Source organism: Mauremys mutica, chromosome 8 (assembly GCF_020497125.1).
Source record: "Mauremys mutica isolate MM-2020 ecotype Southern chromosome 8, ASM2049712v1, whole genome shotgun sequence".
Taxonomy (NCBI): domain Eukaryota; kingdom Metazoa; phylum Chordata; order Testudines; family Geoemydidae; genus Mauremys; species Mauremys mutica.
The window spans coordinates 74,170,487-74,190,309 of NC_059079.1; the positions used below are offsets into that span (position 1 = coordinate 74,170,487).

Genomic DNA, 19,823 nt, shown 5'->3' on the forward strand with positions numbered 1-19,823 from the left:
CATCTCAGTGCAGTAAACATAACATTAAAAGCCGATCTTCCTTTTCTGGCCCACAGAATCATACGTTATTTAATACTGTGTGCCCCCTTTCTCTCCCTGACATCACATATGACTATCAGTAGAAGAGGCAAAGCCGGGAACTGCCATGTGAGAATAAGGTCTGAATTTATTAATAGTCAGCCATAGTGGTTTTTGGCTGTCTGGAGAGGATGATCAGAATGATTCAGTGATTCTAACAAAGAAGAAATGGAATGAGAAATCTCATCCCCTTCACATAGCAAAGGTGCACTCAGGAGACAAGTATCAGACCCTCTGGTCTTGCTGAAATGTCCAATTTCTCTGTCTAAAGGAATTCTTAGATTAAAACACCTATAAGCCTGATGCTTTACTCCTAAATTTTGAAAGCTCCTCTGTCATCTCAGCCTTATCCTTTAGTTGGGTTATTTTACCAGACACTGACTCAGAAAAATCTTCCTTTCTTTGGTGCCTCTCTAAACTGTGAGCTCTTCAAGGCAGGGACCTTGCCTTTATACGTGTCTATATAGGGCCAAGCATGCTATTGGTTCTGTAGAAGTAATTGGATCCATGCTGGATTCTCCACCTTCTGGCTCCCATTAGCTGTGTGTTACCCAGCAGCTGTATAAGTAGCCAGGTCCCTTCTGGGCGGCATCTTGTGGCTTTCACCTACATTTTAAGAGATCCTTGGACCATCTTTTTCTTCTCTGGGCTGGAGCTTTTGCTTTTGGTTAATTCCCTTTCACCAGGTGTATTGATGCTGTTCCCTGTTGTGTATCCCTGTCTTTCTGGCTTTGTAAGTATTTTAGACACATAACACACCTAGTCCACCACTTCCTTTCTTTGTGCATGGAAGAAGCAGAATGTACCCATCCATGTTAATGTTCATCTGGGCAGAATCATTCCACTAGCTCAGGCCATGGTTCTCTGCTCTTCTTCTCACCCACTTCCCTTTGATTTGGGGTCTCAGGGCACCCGGGACTACAACCCCAAGCAGATGGCCATCCGGGAGAAAGTCTTCGACATCATTATCGGCACCTTCAAGCGCCATGGAGCTGAGGTCATCGACACCCCTGTGTTTGAGCTGAAGGTGAGTGCAGGAGCTGTGAGGTGACATCTGGGAGGGGGTGGCTGTGCTGGTTAAGGCACTGACCCGTGAATTGAACATGATCCCCAGGCCTGTAGCTGTTTGCCCCTTGAAATCTTTGGGTGCATTTTAAAGTATGGTAGCTGCCCTGACTAAGGCCTCAGTGTGAGCAGCTCCCATTAAAAGTGAGAGCCTTCTTTAGTAAAGCTGTGGTTTAAAGGTTGCACCCTTGGCTTATCACGTGGACACGGGGCATCTCCTTGCTTCCTCACTGAGCCTCTTGTTGCAGCTTTGTGCTCCTAGGCTTTGTCCCTACTCACCTGAGATGTCATCTCTCTGTTTCATCTAGGAAACTCTGACAGGAAAGTATGGGGAGGACTCGAAGCTCATCTATGACCTGAAAGACCAGGGGGGAGAGCTGCTGTCTCTTCGCTATGACCTCACTGTATCCTGCCACAGTTCCTGCTCCTGGCATGCCGATTTCATCCTACACAGTACATTCACTGATGGGCAGTATCATGTGGAGGCCTCAAGAGGGAGATGGGGAGGTCCTCAGTGGTGGGGCAGTCATGCAACAGGGCCCAGTGGGAAGAGCACAGGTCTGGGAATAGAGACCTGGGTTCTGTTCCCGGCTATGCCAGACTCGCTGTGACTCACTGTACTCAGCTGTTGTAACTATTATTCTCCCTTTCATATAACACAAGAACCGGGGATCATCCAATGAAATTAATAGGCAGCAGGTTTAAAACAAACATAAGGCAGTACGTCTTTACGCAACGCTCAGTCAATCTGTGGAATTCATTGCCATGAGATGTTATTAAGGCCAAAACTATGCTTGGGTTCAAAAAGGAATTAGATAAGTTCATGGAGGACAGGTCCATCAGTGCCTATTAGCCAAGATGGTCAGGGACACAATCCCGTGCTCTGAGTGTCCTTAAACCTCTGACTATCAGAAGCTGGGACTGGATGATGGGGGATGGATCACTTGATAAATTGCCCTGTTCTGTTCATTCCCTCTGACACATCCGCTGCTGGCCATTGTCAGAAGACAGGAGGCTGGGTTAGATGGACCATTGGTCTGGCCCAGTATGGCCGTTCTTATGGGGGTTAATGAAGCTGTGATGCCTTCATGAAGCAGAATGTCTGATAGTAGTAATTGCTGCAGGGCTGTCTCCTTTTCTTCCCTTTGGCTTCAGTGATTGAGGCGGTGAGCATGAATGCTCTTAGCTGTTACTCCTGGAGAAGGGTGTGTACCTTACTGAGCCTGGATAACAGGGGAGGGGTTAACCAGACTTCTGCCTGCAGAGTGATAATTGGGCTGGTTAGACACATAATAGAAATGAGGCATAACACCCTTTGCTACTAAATGCAGAGAAGTTGGGTGATCCTGTCCACACCAAACCCCTTGTCCTGGACCTTCCGAGCCACAGGAGAGTCTTCTTGCATTCCACCCTTAACCCTTTGTGCTCAGGTGCCCTTTGCTCGTTATTTGGCAATGAACAAAATCACCAACATTAAGCGTTACCACATTGCCAAAGTTTACAGACGGGATAATCCAGCCATGACGAGGGGCCGCTACAGGGAGTTCTACCAGTGTGTGAGTACCGGCAGCCTGAATGCTCTCCATGCCGCAGGGAGCTGTGTGTCTGGGTCCAGGGTTCCCCAGGAACTCAGTCAAGGTGGACCTATATGTGTGACTACAGTGCTGGCTCAAAGCACAAGGAAGTGGACAGGGAGGAAGAGAACTCCCGTTTTGTGTCTGGGGACAGGGTGCCACATGGGGAGCTGGATATCTGGGGACCCTGGTTGCTACTGGGCTCCCCTAGTTGTTACATTTCCCACATTTTCACTGCCTGTGCTTGTGCCCCAGGATTTTGACATCGCCGGACAGTTTGACCCCATGATTCCCGATGCTGAGTGTCTGAAGATTGTGCATGAGATCCTGAGCGGGCTGCAGATTGGAGACTTCCTCATTAAGGTAAAACCAGAGTCAGGTGCCAGTTTCAATACACGATGATGTGAAGTGAAGAGCATTCTCCTTGCTTTCTGCTTGTTCCTGGTCTCAGCCCAGCAGCACCTGCACCCTCTGTAATGCACAGTGCAGATTGATCCAGAACCCGCAGTGTCTGTGGCATCTCCTCTCTCTGCATTGTTTATGCTAGAGAAACTACCAGGCTTGACACTGGTTGTCACCTGGCAACCACCATCTCAAGCTGCTCTTCAGAAGGGAGTTCTGGGGCGGACAGGGTCACCCAACTTCTCTGCCTGTTGTAGTAAAGGGTGTTAAGCCTCATTTCTGTTACATGTCTAATGTGCTTTGCTCCAGGAGGTGTAGAACTTGTCATGTTTTGGTGGGTGGAGTCAGACAGCAGCTCTCAAACCCAGCTCAGGCAGCAGGGCGACTGCTATGTTGGGCACCCAGTGCTAAAAAGAAGGGTCCGGTAGTATTCATCTCCTCCTCCAGGGCTTATGATTCTCATGGTGAGGTCCTGCGTGTTGCACCTTGAGTCTGCAAGCTCCACACCTTCACCCTCGTACTGATGACCTTCATCCCTGCTCCCTTTTGAGAATCCATCACCTCCTCCAGGAATCTGTCCCTGGGCTGAGCTCCTGCTGCGCAACAAGAGACCAACCCCCGGCCCATGTGTGGTAGCACGCAGCACGTACTGCTGTGCAGACGCAGCCTCTCTTATAGTCTACCCTGAACAAATGGGGGCAATGGGACCTGAGGAAATTAGAGGTAGCTAGGGTGTTAGAAAGGGACCAAGTGCCCCGAGACAGCAATGGGAGTAGTGGTGTCGGGAGAACCTTGGAGGCAGCTAAGGCCCCCTGTGAGTTCGTAGACCTAGCGAGAGACTGCTGGGCTCTGTGGATCAGTTGGAGGGGTGGAAGTCAGCCCTGGCTGCAGACTTGTTTCTGGGATTTCCTAGTGGGATATCTGGTTATGATGGGGGCTATCTGTGTTGTTGGACCCAAGGTCCATCTAATCCAGTATCTTCTCTGACAGTGGCAGCAGCTGGTGCTTCTGAGGAAGGGGCAAGAATCCCCGTGATAGATAGATATGGAATAACCTGCCCACAGGGAAAGCTGCTTGCCCTGACCTTCATCAGTCAGTGATTGGTTTATGCCCTGACATAGGAGGATTTAGAATCCTCCAAAAATTTGTTCCCTCCGTTGTGTAACTGCAGGTGTGCCCATTCTCCATATAAACATCTGATTGCCTTTTTAAGCCGGCTAAATGGTTGGCCTAGTTACATCTTGTAGCGATGAGTTCCACAGCTTAATTATGCATTGTGCAATTTAAAAATCCCTTGAGTTTTTGATGTAATTGGATGTCCTGCTGTTGTGTATTCTGAGAGAAAGTGACTAGAAGTGCCCGATTTGCCTTCTCTCTATCCTTCATTAAAGATTAGTTCTCTGTCATTTACTCTTTTATATACAGAGCTGGTGCCTTGCTAGTTTAAGTTAAGAACAGCTTTCTGTTTAAATGATGATTCTGTGTCAGAGGTGGGCAAACTGTGGCCCACAGGCCACCTGCTTGGCCTTTGAGCTCCCGGACGGGGAGGCTAGCCCCCAGCCCCTCCCCTGCTGTCCCCTCTCCCCTGCAGCCTCAGCTCGCTGTGCTGGCAGCGGTCTGGGCAGCATGGCTGTGAGAGCGGCCAGCCTGAGTGGCATGGTAAAGTGGCATGGAGCGGGGGGGTTGGATAAGGGGTAGGGGGTTCCGGGGGGCAGTCAGGGGACAGGGAGCAGAGGGCAGTTGGATGGGGCGGAGGTCGGGGGGGGCGGTCAGGGGATGAGGAACAGGGAGGGTTGGATAGGCATGGGAGTCCTGGGAGCCTGTCAGGGGGCAGGGGTGTGGATGGGGGTCAGGGCAGTCAGGGGACAGGGAGCAGGAGGGGTAGGATGGGTTGGGAGTTCTGAGGGGGGCAGTCAGGGGGTGGGAAGTGGGAGGAGGCGGATGTGGGTGGGGGCCAAACTGTTCGGGGAGGCACAGCCTTCCCTACCCAGCCCTACATACAGTTTCAGAACCCCGATGTGGCCCTCAGGCCAAAATGTTTGCCCACCCCTGCTCTGTGTGCTCTAAAGTCTACATAGTTACATGGGTATGCCTTGACTTTTGGTGTGCTTCATGGGGTAGAGTTATTGGTCCAAATGTGGGGTCATTTGATCAAGGGGTTCTGGAGATACAGCAGCCCCCCCCCCAAAAAAACCCCAGCTTTTCTCAAAATTGAGAGATTTTTAACAGCATTTTTTGTGCACAGATCTATGGATCAAACCTGGGCTCTGATCCTGTCACAGAGGTCCCTAATGCTGGACATCTGACCCAGTATGGAACCCACTGTCCCTTTGGGGGAGTGAAATTGAGAACAACATTTGTGAGAGAGCTTAGCTTTTCAGTTAGACATATGCCTAACTATTCCTAAGCCTCACAAAGTATATGGCAAGAGCACACAGGAATGACAGCCACCAAGTGGTCTAGTGGTTAGAATAATGGACTTGGACTCAATAAACCAGGGTTCTATTTTTGCTGCTGCCACAGGCTGCTCAGTGACGTTGCCCACGTCCCAGCATCACTCTGTTCCTCAGTGTCCCAATAGGGATAATGCTGTTTCCTTTCTTGGTAAAGTGCTTTGAGATCTGATGGAGAGCATCTCAACTGCAAATCTATATGATAATTACAGCTGCCCCATAAAGAACACTAACTCCTACCAATAACATTTTTCTGTTTAAAAAAAACAACAGGAAATTCACTGACAAGAAATTTGGTTAAAGCAGAGTTAAGGTTGCTGAGTGCTCAGCAAAATTCAAGCTTGTGAAAACCATGAAATAGTGTGTTATGGTACACGCCCATACAACCATATCTCTGCCTTCTTGGAGCAGAGTGCCCATGTGCCATAACACATACTTGCCCTCTGCCTTTGCATTGTACTGAAAAGGAGCTGCCTACGTTTGCCCCACACAGCTCCACAGAAAGAACACTACTGCTGCTAAACTTTACATCCGCCTTCATTTTTAGGCACACAATGCCATCTAATACTACAGCTTTCTACTGTACTTTCCCTTACCCTTCATTGAACCCACAGACAAGGTTCATCTTACTTCCGCCTAACTGCTGACAATCCCCGGGGCAAGAAGACTCCTGCACCCTGCTACACCTCATTTCAGTGTTACATTGCATGAGTATCTCCCAAGATAGACATGCACCTCTTTCCTTTGATCACATGCGCAGGTAAGGGAGAGGGGCTCTCACATACCCTTAGAGGGGCACCCTCCCACCCCACAATAGCTTCATATCTCAATCATGGCTCTTCCAATCTGCTTCAGCTAATCCCTCCACCATTCAATGCAGTGAAATCTAAGGCAGTGAAAGCAGCTGGAGTGCATGCAGCTAATTCCAAGGGGCTGTTGCCAGCTGCAGGGGGGCAGAATGAAGGGGGTCTGGGTATTTGCCTTATCTCTGTATTTCCTGATTCTTTTCAAAAGTCTAAGTTTTGCTGGAGTCAGCATTTTGCAAGGCCACAAGTTACTATCCAGCAATCTTAACTCTGTGTTAATGAAACTTTTTGTCAGTGAATTAATCTCTGTTGTAGACTCATTTCAATTGTTCAAGTCTCTTCCCATCTGGAAGACTTTCCTGACTTTGAATCTCTGCTCTCCCTTCTTTCTGCACCCACACTTTGTGCTTTTAGGGGAGGAGGGATAGCTCAGTGGTTTGAGCATTGGCCTGTTAAACCCAGGTTGTGAGTTTAATCCTTGAGGGGGCCACTTAGGGATCTGGGGGAAAAAATTGGTCCTGCTAGTGAAGGCAGGGGGCTGGACTCGATGACCTTTCAAGGTCCCTTCCAGTTCTAGGAGATTGGTATATCTCAGTTATTACCTTTCTCCATTGAGAGAAGGTGACCAGAACTGTTATTAGTATTCCAGGTGAGGGCATGCCATTGAGGCATTTAATGGATTGAATATTTCCAGTATTTCCTGTCCCGTTCCTTTTGCATCTGTTTTCATTATTGACCACTGCTGCTCAGTTTTCATTGGTGCACAGGTTTTTTCCCCGTGAGTGGTGGTAGTTAGTTTGAAACCCAGCCGTGCCTGAGTAATTCAGATGATTTTCTCTGCTGTGCATTACCTTGCATTGGAATTATTTGAGCTTTGTCTGCTGTTCTGCCCCCCACGCACCTACCTTGGCTCCTCAGACTGGGCTAACTGTAATAATTGTCACGTTGCCACCTTGCTGCTTGTTGAAGTGTTCATTAGACTCTGGTCCTTATACAGAAACTTGGGACACCTGCTGTTAACCTTTGCCATGCTGAAAACTGAACATTTCCTCCTCCTCTTTGTTTTCTGTCTTGCCCAGTTTCTGTTCCATGATGGGACTTTAATTCTCATCCGTGCCTCTCTTTCCTGAATAGTCTCCTGTGAGGTCCTTTGTCAGAGGCTTTTGAAAGTCCAGCTAAATTGTCATCCAGTTTACACTTGTCCACTGTTTCGTAGCAGGAGCAGCTAAGCCCCTGGGACTTCTGGGAGCTGATGGTGGTAGGGGTAGCTGGCTAGGTGGGGTCAGGGTGGTAGCCAGCCCCTCTTCTCTACCCCCAAAGTCTGAGAGGAGTGAAGCTGAAGATTCTGTTGTAATTGGGATATTTCCATTGGGTTCCCATTGAGTGACTCTGCTTCCTTCCAGGTCAACGACCGGCGTATCCTTGATGGGATGTTTGCAGTTTGTGGGGTACCAGACAGCAAGTTCCGAACGATTTGCTCCACTGTGGACAAACTAGACAAGGTAAGGGCTGACGTTGCCTGTTACTGCTGCTTTGTGGGTTTCACAGCCCTCCCAGTCAACACAGACTGCTCAGACAGACTAAGGGCAGTGGAATCTGGTTAGAGAATGCTAGTAAATGTTGAATTAGTTCTTTTCTTCCCCCATGCGTTGGACATTAGGGGTTAAGCACCTAGATAGTGTAACTAGGTCTCCACGAAACACCCTATTTCCTTTAACATCCCCAATGGGTCCTGAGCAAACAGATTTACAGTGCAAGTCAGCCTAAATCCATGGGATTCTGCAAGTCTCTTAATTCACCATCACAAGACTTAAAGGATGAGCTGCTGGTTATTAACCTGGATTAGTGAAGCTCCTGTGTGCCTGGAGCAGGGATCCCACCACCCCACTCCTGGTTGCCATCTGGAATCCATGCTGCATCAGAACGTTCAAAAGCTTTTTTCTAATTCAATGTTTTTGGGGCCATCAACATCCACTGTTATGCTGGGGACCTCATTACAGCCCAGCTGTTCTCCAGATCTGTAGTATAGTCTAGATGGAACCTTGCTAAAGCCTTGGTATCTGGCATAGTGGCAGACTGCTGCAGGAGGAGTATAGAAGCCAGGATCCTGCAAGCCTCAGGTGAATGAGGGCTGAGTTCTGTCAGGTGAATTTGCAAATGACTAGGATGTAGAGGCATTGTCCTGTCAATGGCTCTGTAAATATCACCCTGTGAGCAAGTGCTCTACTGCTCGACAATGCTCCAGCCAGCATCAAAGCAGGAGACACACAGTCTGTGGAGGCTGGGCATTGCTGGCTGTAGTGTCTGTGGGAGGCTGGGGTCATATGCGGACTTGTCACTTCAAAGCATCCCTTGCCCTAGCAACATGTGTGTCCTGTGAGGAAGGAAGGAGCTGCACTGTGGGTGCTTAGGGAGGTGGGGTAGTGGTGAAACCATCTCCATGTTCCAGTCAAATGAAAGTACAGAAGAAGAAAAGAGAGACCAGCCTGAAGAAGCTGGGAGTGCAGGGATTGGTACCCACAGTGCGTGGAATCTGCACCTTTCTTGTGGTGGACAGGCTTATGACAACCAGGCTGGCTAGTGTGGATGAGCTGTAATGGTGCAATTCTCTATTGTAGCCAAAGTTAAAGATAACAAACCAGCACACTGCACTGGTCAATAGCTTTGATTCCAGGAGGAACAATAGCAGCAATTCTCACCTCCACTTTGGTTCCTGAAGATGAATGAGGTCAAAAGGTGGGTTGGCCTTCAGCTGCCTCTCTAGACAGTTTTCTTTGCCGCTGAGTCTTGACTGTAATTCCCAGGCAGACGTTACAAAGCTGGAGTTAAGGCTGTAAATGACTTTGCTCATCTGTGCTAACTGAAGGGGGAAATCTTAAAAGAATGTTATAAAGAGTAGGAGCCAAAAACCAGACCACTGGAAAATCTGTAAACAGAGTTAAAGAGTTAAAGAGCCAGGGTAAGGCAACCTAGGGCCCTAGGGACACCATGACAGAGAAGGGGCCCTGTGACCTCCTTGTGCCGTGGTTCCACACAAACACACACATGGAGCCCTGATGGTGGGGGGCCCTCTCCCCTCCCAGAGAGGCACAGACATTAGCATAGGGTCCCCTTCTTCCCTCTCCTCCCATAGAGCAGCAAGAGGGGCCCAGCTCTCTCTGACAGGGGCAGCAATGACAGCAGGGAGCTTCCACAGTACTTAACCTGGTAGCTGACATGTAGTTGCTTGAGAGGGTGGATTGCACCCACTGTAATCTTCTCCTCCTGCCATACACACAGTCCTGTGCTGGGATGGCATTGACCACCCCTTACGCCATGCATTGGGTCTTGACGTTAATACTCAATTGAGATGCATAGGACAGTTCCCCCTTCAAGAGCTACTGTTTCAGACTCTCTGCAGACTCAGGCAGATATAGCTACACCAGTTACACTGTGTGTCTTGAGCTTTTCTTTGCAAATACAGTAGAACCTCAGAGTTATGAACACCTCGGGATGGAGGTTGTTTGTAACCTTGAACTGTTCGTAACTCTGAACAGAACATTATGGTTGTTCTTTCAAAGTTTACAGCTGAGCATTGCCTTAATACAAGTTTGAAACTTTACTATGAAGAAGAAAAATGCTGCTTCCCCTTTATTATTTTACATTTAACACAGCACTGTACTATATTTGCTTCTTTTTGGGGGTGGGGGAGGTGTCTCTGCTGCCTCCTGATTGTGTACTTCCGGTTCCAAATGAAGTGTGTGGTTGACTAGTCAGTTCATAACTCTGAGGTTCTACTGTATGAGGGCTACGAACTTTTTTTATGAAAGCTGAGATTCTGATGTGCTCACCCGACTGCAGGAGCGGGGAACCCTTGTGCCGGGGCCTATAGTGTCTGTGCCTTAATCTGGCTCTGCCTCTACTCACAGCGCTGAGAGCCATCCTTGCAGCTGAGATGTCTGCTGTACTTCAATTATCTTCCTTTGTTTGAAAGTATTAACAGTGAGAGATTTATACACAGGGCCCACCCCTGCAAGCGCACAGCAAGCACTACCCTTGGTGTCACTGGGAGTTGCGCATCCCTATGTGGGCTAGCAAAGGGTGTCAGTAGGACACTTGGAAACTTGCTGGAACGTTTACTAATTCAGAGGAATTTGGGGGAGAAAAATGTACACAGCTGCTTTGGTGAAATCTCTTGGGACACACAGGAAAAGGCAGAGTGGTTAGTAAACTAACTATATTGAGTAGTTGTAAACAAAACAAAGCCTGCAGCAGCAGCCCTCCTTCCCCCATTGCTCTAGACCAGTGGTTTTCAAACATTTTAGACTGCGTACCCCTTTCCAAATAATGTAGCCTACTGTATACCCCCATTTGAGGGTAATAATATACCTATGACTAGATTGCCAAGTCTTCCTAAATAAAATGCATTGTCTGCCATTACAGGATTTTTCTCACATACCCCCTGATGAGAGCTCCTGTACCCCTAGGGGTACACATACCCCAGTTTGAAAACCACTGCTCTAGAAGGTACTTCTAACACTTGCATTCTTCTTCCTGTGGAGGCCTCCTTTAGTGATTCTAACAACATTCAATAAAGGCTACTAGCTGGATGCTTAGGTTTGAATGCTCAGTAGTGAAAGAGTTAATGCTAGCATTTTGTGGTTCATCATTAACCCCAAAATGCCAGATGTAGTTTGTCTCTCTCTGAGCATGTGGCACTGCACCTGTGCTGCCGTAGTGCAGATGCTTCCTACTTCGATGGAAGGGATTTTTCCATGGCTGTAGTTAATCTCTCTCTCAGAGGTGGTAGCTAGGTTGTCAGAAGAATTCTTCCATCAACTTAGTTACATCTACACCAAAGTTTAGGTCAACCTAACTATATTGCTGAGGTCACACAATTTTTCACAGCCTTGAGCAGTGTAGCTAGGACAATCTCATTTTTAAGTGGAAACAAGGCCTGAGCTATTTCAGGCTGCTGGCTGCATACTCAGGCCTCGTCTACACTAGGGGGAAAAAGCTTCTACAATGAGATCATAACACTGTAAACACTAGTGTAGAAAGGGCAAGGTGTAGTTTTACCTTGGTATAGCTGGTCATTTTGCCCTGTCTACACAAGAGTTTTTACAGTGTGTTAGTGGTCTCCTTCTAAAAATGACACCTTTTTTCTTAGTGTAGACGTGACCTGGAAGCCTGTATCTGCACTGGCAAACATGGGACCTGCAATTCGTAACCAGTGCAGCGGCAGAAGCTGTAGAGCGGACAGGTCCTGCGTGGGCTCAGATGTTTTTACTGCTGTGACCCAGGCCTTGGAGCAAAACAAAAGCTTTGTTTGCTATGTCACCCCTGAGTTCTGTGATAGCTTTGCTCCATGTTCTTGCTTGATGAATTCCATTAGAGCTGTTGTCCCGGGGTGGATTTACAAGATGATTTTAAGGCAGGGTAAGGGGTAATGTTATCAGAGTAACAATGCCCTGAGGAGATCCATAGGTAAGTGGGTAGTGTGTGTTGGGTATGCTCATTGGATATGCTGTGTAGTGTAGCACTCCCAAGAAATATAGTAGTTAGGAGGGGAGTGAATGGCCTGGTCTAGTGAGCTACTAAAATATGTAATTGGCTATTCATTTGTAAATGCTGGCACCCTGCATCGTTATTCCACAGACAATTGAGTCACTAACAAAAGTAGCCAATCTGTTAGTCTTCATCGCTGCCTCTTTCTTTGTAGTGGTGGGATCCCAGGACCAGGAGCCCAGGTACCCCGACTAATCACAGCTCTGAAGCTGACTCTAGCTGTGACTTTGGAAAAGCCACTTAACCACTATGTGCTTCGGTTTCCCCTCTGTTAAAAGAGGGGAGATAAATACTTACCAACCTTGGTGCTGTGGGGTAGGGTTGTCTGCAAAGTGTTCCCTGTTGTCTCCTCTGCAGTACCTTTTCCCCCTCTTTCTTTCTCTTAGCCTTTTCTAGTTGTGTTCTCACTTCCTCTTCTTATAACCAGTTTTACTGTATCTTCTTTTATACCTTGCACCACATTGTTCTGTTTCACCTGAGAGAAATTGACTAGATCCTGGAATTCTGAGGCATCAAGCTGCTTTAGAGTATGATTTCCCAATTCCTCTTTGCTGCTCTATTTATATGAAGCAGAACAGTGGCAGACAGGGAGAGATGGTGATGAGCGCTCCACTGAGAACAACTTCCAGGAGCAGTGGGTTCAGCCTGGGGAGCTGTGATTAACATTCTCATCCCCCCCCTCCCCAGGCAACATGGGAGGATGTGAAGAGCGAGATGGTTGGAGAGAAGGGGCTCTCGCCAGAGGCTGCGGATCGCATCGGGGAATATGTTCAACTGCATGGTGAGTTCTAGGGAGATGTGAGACTTGGTTCCCTGTCCAACCTCACCCAGGTCAGATGAGAATCCATGTGGGTCGCTTCACGTTCCCAGCAGCTATTCCAACTTCCTTGGTCTCTGCATGGGGCGGGGGGGAAGAGAGGTGTGCGTGTGCATGCCAGGGGTCCCCAGATGTTTAGCTGACTTGCAGCCTGGGTGTCCCAGGTAGGATGCATGGTCGATATCCTCTCGGAGGGAGATAGAGATGCATGAAGCTGGAGGAGTGAGCAGGTGGCTGTGAGCCAGGCTGAGTGGAGCGAGTCCATGGGAGCTTGGCCCTCCCTGCCTTTTATATTTAAGTTGTGTGTCATTTCTGCAGGCGGTCTGGGTCTGATTGAGCAGCTGCTCCAGGATCCTAAGTTGTCCCAGAACAAGCTGGCCCGGGAGGGGCTGGGAGACATGAAGCTGCTGTTTGAGTACCTGACCCTGTTTGGCATCGCAGATAAGGTGAGTGGTGGAGGGACACTGACCAGGCCTGACTGAGTCATTTGTTGTGCCTGGTAATAGGATTCCCCTCCTGTCCCGCAGATCTCCTTCGACCTGAGCCTAGCGCGGGGTCTGGATTATTACACTGGGGTGATCTACGAGGCCATCCTGCTTCAGCCTCAGAACCCCCACAAGGAGGAGCCGGTCAGTGTGGGCAGTGTGGCTGGAGGCGGCCGCTATGACGGGCTGGTGGGGATGTTTGACCCCAAGGGGCGGAAGGTGCCCTGTGTGGGAGTCAGCATCGGAATCGAGCGAATCTTCTCTATCATGGAGCAGAAAGTGGAGGTGAGTGCCACCTGGCTGCTACTTCTCCTTTGATCCTGGGGAGGACAGACTGGCACCTGCCCTTCCTCCCTGCTGACACAGGGCTGATCAAAAGCTGCAAGGCAGGGGAGCATGCAGGCTCACAACCTGTGTTGGTCAGCCACTTAGTTGCCTAAGTCAGATTGCTGTCGCTCTACATGATCAACCAGTTTTAGGCAGGTAAATATTAGATCAGCACAGTAGTGACTCCGCAGTCTCTGAAGCTCCATCTAGCAACAAAAGATCCAGGTTCAGATGCTGCTTTAACACCTAGGAAGATGGAAAAAACAGCCCCCTGCCCCAAAGTGCTTACTGACCAAAAGAAAACGTTGTACAGCATAGGGTTGTCAGAATGACAGCTACCACATGGAGTGTTCATGGGTTTTAATACACTGAGCAGGGAGGCAGGAGCTTACATTCTAACTGGGGAAAGCAGTGTCTGTCATTGCAGAATTGTGAAGGTGCCTCACCCCATCGCTGTAGTGCTACCTCTGACCTCTGCTCTTGTTCCTTCCTCAGCTCCCCAGCCCCTTTCTGCTGGGCTGGAGGGATGTCTGCTCCTGGGAACTTTTCTGCCAAGTCTTTTGTCAGGAGCTAAGCCAGTAGCCTACTGGCTATTTTAACTTATCTCCACAGCCCTGGCAGGATTGGCACCATCCCAGAGGCTGGTTTGGACCATTTTCCTCAGGGTTTCATTTATTGTTCAAACACACTACTTACAAACTAACACAAACCAAGGCTTTTCGTCCTAAGGACCATCGCCCTGGGAGAGGTCCCTTGCCACAATAGCCAACATGCTTCCTGTAGCTTCTCTCCTCCTCTGAGCTCTTTCAGTTTGTATGGGAAGCACCTGACCCTTCCCAGCTGGAGCTGATCATTCCCTCTCCCAAGTCCAAATACCTGTTCTTTAAGGGGCTCTGCCTCATAACAGGGCTGCCTGGCCCATAAAGGGGCAGACCACCCAGTCTAAAGCAACCTGACTGTAAATCCCTTCCCTGCTCAATTGTTTATGTTTCAGTTTCTTGTGATTTCATGACCCTAGCTCTCTCGTCAGCCATAGAGTCCTCCTGCAAATTCAGACCAGACAAGATCTGATTTTCTCATGTTAAGAAAACAAATCTATTTAGGCCACCATCTCCTCTCCAGCTGGGGGCACAAGCCCAGTGCTTCTCCTTAACAGGTGAGCTTTACAGGCGGGCTGTCAGGCAAAGTAGAGCCAGGAAAATGCCACTTTGAGTAACTGGCAGAAGGGAAGGAAGAGCACAAAGATGGTGAAGCTCCTGGCCTCCAGTGGGGCAGAAGGGGGAGACAGTGTGTTCGTTTGAGCTTGGCATTGCTTACTTAGTGGTACCTGGCTCAGTCTGGGTCCCACCTTTCCTGCTGCTGCTATGGAGCTGGTGATGTTTTTTTGTTAGGCTAGGTCAGTGAGAGTACATCTGTTACACTGGGAAGGCCTCTGGAGGGAAGCGTCCATTGAATTGCCCATCTCCAGCGGAAACTCCAACCCTGTGGCACTGGAGCGGGGGAAGCTAGAAACTGCATTTTAAAACAAATTGGATCCCCAAGGATGTAGAATGTAGAACTCTGGGGATTTGGCTTGTTGGGGTTCCCAGGGGCTCTTCCACTGCGTTGCTGCTGGCTTGTTCTTCCACTGTCTAAGCTACTGGCTTCCCAGTCCTCATTGAATCCATGCAAGCAAAGTGCTCTGTGTGAAGTGGTGGTGGTTCCTGATAGAAAGGGTCTGGGTGGGTGAGAAGTGTCTCAGCTCATGAGTGGCAGGGTGTTTCTCTATGTCATCAACAACTCTCACAAGACTCTGTCCCTGCATCCAGGCTTCAGAAGAAAAGATCCGGACTACAGAGACACAGGTTCTTGTAGCGGCTGCACAGAAGAAACTCCTTGAAGAGAGACTGAAGCTCATCTCTGAGCTGTGGGATTCTGGGATCAAGGTATGGCTGGGCAGAGTCTGAATGAAGGAGAGGAAGGAAACTGGTTGGCTCCAGCCCTTCCATTCCCGGTGCTGGGCATGGACTAGAGCCATCCTCGTGTTCTTGTTACCCTAACACCATACGTGGGGAGGAGGGAGACACTCTGGGGAGACATGCCACGTGAGCAGCAAGCCCTGCCTACTTGAATGTGACCTTGCTGCCTATTCTCTTCTATCCAGCCTCACCATTCCTACAATTAGGCACTCACTCTGCCGTACATGAGGCAGGGCCAGAGCTGCCAGTCGCTGGGAAGGGAGATTGGCACCCCTTTAAGGAAAGCTGTACATGCTACATCCTGACAGCAGCAGCACATGGTTTCCAGACTTCCTGCTTTCCCTGGGTTGTGCAGTACTAGAAATCCTTTACACAAGCTCTCACTTGGCTCCAGCTTGGTTTCCAAGTTGGGAATATTGCTAACCTCTTCTACAGGGCAAAGGGCACTCTCTAGCGTGGCATGCATCAGTTGCCCTTCTGATGCCAGCAGAGCTAAGAAAAAGAGCTCTGTGCCTCGTGCCACACCCCTGATGCCTTGCCTAGCTGGGGAATATTGCATCTTTTGCTCTCTAGCCTCAGCTGCCAGACCACCACTGGAACTGGTAGGAGAGGCTCCCTATGCTTCAGCAAAGCAGTGCAGAGTTTAAGAGCTCCACCTGTGCCCATGGCACACTTTGCTAATGCTGGGTAAGCTGTTTCAGTTTTGGAAGCATTCTGATTAGGTTGCTCTTCAGAAGGGGGAGCCCTGTCCCCTGCCTGGTGACTGAGAGATCTGGTCCTGCTGCCTCAAATGCAAACTAGACGGGGAAATCCAAAAACAGGAATGGCAAGTGGGTGCCTGGAGAAATCAGCAGGTATCAAATGTATTGCTGTACTGTGGGTCCCCTCTAGGCAGAGATGCTGTATAAGAAGAACCCCAAGCTGCTGAACCAGCTGCAGTATTGTGAAGACAACGGAATCCCTCTCGTTGCCATCGTAGGAGAGCAGGAGCTGAAGGATGGAGTTGTCAAGCTGCGAGTCGTAGCTACCAGGGAAGAGGTGAGGATGCCTTTGCATATAAGGGATGGGCTGAAGATAGACATTAACAGGCTTTGTCTTGCCAAAAATGAAATGGACCAAAGGCACCCCAGTATGTGGGAATGGATGTAGGAAGAGAGATTGAGGTGTCAGTAATCTCTCAGCCACATGAATGATTGTTGGGTACCATTGCTGAATTTCTCCTTTATACCCCAAGAGTGGATATAAGGCAGCTGTATTAGTATGGACACCTTCCCATATACTGCATCTCAGGAGGCAGAAGATATCAAAGAAGCTAGTCACATTCATCTGACTTGAAGAGTCAGTGAGACACAGAAAGGCTGTTTGATGTGGCAGGTACTGCAGAGGAGAAGGCTTGCCCACGGACAATGGCTAAACTGAGTGGGGGGACAGAGGGGAGGCAGATGCTAGATGAGGACAGGGAGGGGTGTGGAGATAAGGTCTGTGAATTGGTGACAATACTTAGCACATATAGGCTGGAGCAAGTCTACAGAGGGATGGTTCAGAAACAAGGGCAACTTTGAACTGACTCCTACAGGCATGGAGAGCCTGTGAAGGTGTTGGATATGGTTGTTCTTCTTTGCATGAGAAGGTGGATAGCAGCATTTTCTGTGTGCTGGGCAACCGGTTCTTAAGGATGCCATAGAGAAAGGAGTTATTAAAAACTGTTTAGATTGGACCCTGTGCTAGAGACGAATCAAGCTGGAGAGCCACTTACCTAGGAGTTGTTTTGCAGAGAAAGAGGGTGTGTGTGTGTGTGTATTAGAAACATTACTTCAAAAATGAAGTTCTGAATACTTTGGCTTGATCTGTGGGAGGACAACTAGGTGCTCTTTTGTCAGACAGGGCAGTGCGTGCGATTTGGGGTATTCTTGGATGGACTGGAGAAGAATGGTTCCAGGAGGAGGCTGGATTATAGGAGAGGAGTGGTTCTATTAATTCATTTTTTATTTGTTTTTCAGGTTGATGTTCGTAGGGAAAACCTCATTGAGGAAATCAAGAGGCGAACGTGCCATCCCTAGCCTTCCAGCCAGCCACACCTGCTAGTTTATTGGATTTCAACTGATACGGGGGAAGACTTGTAGAGATTTCCTCTCTAAATGCCAGAGTTCTTACTCATGACATGTCAGTGGGGGCACAGGGGTCTTTGAAGCTGTATTTATTATTTTATCATGAATTTCTTTTTCCCAGAGGGATCAGAAATGCTGCTTTGCCTTTTAAAGAACACTGTGCTCCTGGGCGTAGCCAGTGAGAGAGCTGGAGAGGATGTTTCCTGAGACACTCTGGAGAATGCCAGCTGTGTGTCTGTAATCATTACTGTTACTGGGCAGAGCTGTGGTGCCCTGGGCCATTGGCAGACACTGAGGCTCTTGGTCACAGCTTCATGTTCCTTTCTGTTTGAATAAACATTCTGCACAGTGTCACTTCTCTGCCTGGAGGGAAGGGACCTCGTCTCAAAGTGTAAAACATTCTAAGCAAGCTTAATAAACCTTCTGACAGTCCCACACCTGCCTCTTGTGTGACTGTCTTCTGGGATTGCCAGGATGTCAGGGCCTCTGTTACTCTTCCCCCACACTCCCCCAGGACAAGGGCCGGGTGTTAAATGTCGCTGCTGCTGCTGTTCCATTCCTTGAGTTCCAGGGACCTTTTAAAAAGCGCACTGGGGGTGGTATTTTGCAGTGTGCAGTGAAAAGCCTTATCCGGAAACTCCCATTGGAAACATTAAAGAAAAAGAACAATAAAGACCTGAGTTTGGTGGTGTGCAGAAGCAGGAGGTAGCCAGGATGTCCCTGCCAACTGTAGTCTTATCTAATTCCTTAAATATTGTACAAGTAATTTAACTTTGTGCCAGTCACTCCTAATTCCCTGTAAAACTAGCCATAATAATCAACTAAATTCCCTGTGAAGGGCAGCAGGTTGCTCCTAATCCCCCCTTTAATGTACAAAAAATCCATAGACTCCTCCCATTGTGGTTTAAATGCATTAGGCTTGATTACATCACCTCCATTGTTGTCTCTTCACCAGTCTGTAAAATAATCCCTACTTAAATTTGGTTTACATGGGATCCTTTAAATTTGTGCCCCCTAGTTCTGGTTTACCCAGTGACCTCAGACACATTCAGTTTAATTGGAGGATAACCCTTAGCTAGCTGATGTATTACAGTCAGAGCCCTCTCAATTGCCTTTTCTCAGAACTAAATAATCCCAGTTTTATCTGTCTCATTATTTTAGATGCTCTGTGCTGCCCAAATTACTCCAGAAAGTCTTTACCCAGTGCTTTGTATCACTTGATAATCTCCTTGAGCTATCACAATGCACTCCCCTGCATAAACCTCAATATCTTTTTGGACACTTTTGCTTTGGCTGCTGCCTATTGGGCTAAGTTTAATAGTAAGTAGGGTTTATCAGCTCTTCTTCCTCAACTATTTCGGTGCCATAAGAACTATAATATAGCCCAGAGGTGGGCAAACTACAGCCCGTGAACCATTTTAAGCCAGCCTGCAAGGTCCTGCTGGGGAGCTGGGTCTGGGGCTTGCCTCTCTCAGGTGCTTCAGCTGGGGTGCAGGGTCAGGGATCACACCATGCGGCTCCTGGAAGCCATGGCATGGCCCCACTCCGGCTCATACACTCTCCAATAGCCCCCTCCTTTGCTCCAATTGGAGCTGCAGGGGATGCCTGTGGACAGGGCAGTGTGCAGAGCTGCCTGGCTGCACCTCCATGTAGGAGCCGGAGCAGGGACATGCCGCTGCTTCTGGGAGCCGCTTGAAGTAAGTGCCGCTTGGAGCCTGCACCCCTGAGCTTCTCCCCATGCTCCGACCCTCCCTGCCCTCCAAACTCCTCAATCCCAGCCCGGAGCACCCTCCTGCACCCAAAACCTCTCATCCCCAGCCCCACCCAAGCCTGCACCCCCAGCTGGAGCCTGCACCCCCCTCTTTCACCCCACTCCCTCAGCCCAGAACCCACTCCTGCACCCTGAACTCATTTCTGGCCCCACCCCAGAGCCCACACCCCCAACCAGAGCCCGAACCCCATCCTGCACCCAAACCCCAATTTTGTGAGCATTCACAGTCTGCCATACAATTTCTATGTCCAGTTGTGGCCCTCAGGCCAAAAAGTTAGTCCACCCCTGCTATAGCCTGTCTAAATGTTAGACATTTCCGCCCCCTGTGCATCCTTTCAGGCTTGTAGAATGTGAAATTATTTACTTCTGAGACCATTCACCTAATCTTTGTCCCAAATCCTTTCTCTCAAGATTATTCTGTAAAACAGCTAC

The 19,823-nt window shown here is 48.8% G+C and overlaps 1 protein-coding gene across 2 annotated transcripts in view; it reads left to right on the plus strand.

Annotated features, from left to right (window-relative positions):
- The window catches only part of LOC123376373 (histidine--tRNA ligase, cytoplasmic), a 34,888-nt gene extending 16,833 nt beyond the window's left edge, over positions 1-18,055 (plus strand). For both annotated transcript variants that reach the window (XM_045028307.1, XM_045028306.1), the window contains 11 exons: positions 986-1,105; positions 1,452-1,547; positions 2,574-2,699; positions 2,973-3,080; positions 7,782-7,880; positions 12,613-12,706; positions 13,061-13,188; positions 13,270-13,512; positions 15,363-15,479; positions 16,404-16,550; positions 17,513-18,055. In XM_045028307.1, the coding sequence (XP_044884242.1) occupies positions 986-1,105; positions 1,452-1,547; positions 2,574-2,699; positions 2,973-3,080; positions 7,782-7,880; positions 12,613-12,706; positions 13,061-13,188; positions 13,270-13,512; positions 15,363-15,479; positions 16,404-16,550; positions 17,513-17,572 (1,338 nt within the window). In that variant the 3' untranslated portion in view covers positions 17,573-18,055. The remainder of the gene's footprint in view (positions 1-985; positions 1,106-1,451; positions 1,548-2,573; positions 2,700-2,972; positions 3,081-7,781; positions 7,881-12,612; positions 12,707-13,060; positions 13,189-13,269; positions 13,513-15,362; positions 15,480-16,403; positions 16,551-17,512) is intronic.
- The last annotated feature ends 1,768 nt before the right edge of the window (positions 18,056-19,823 follow it).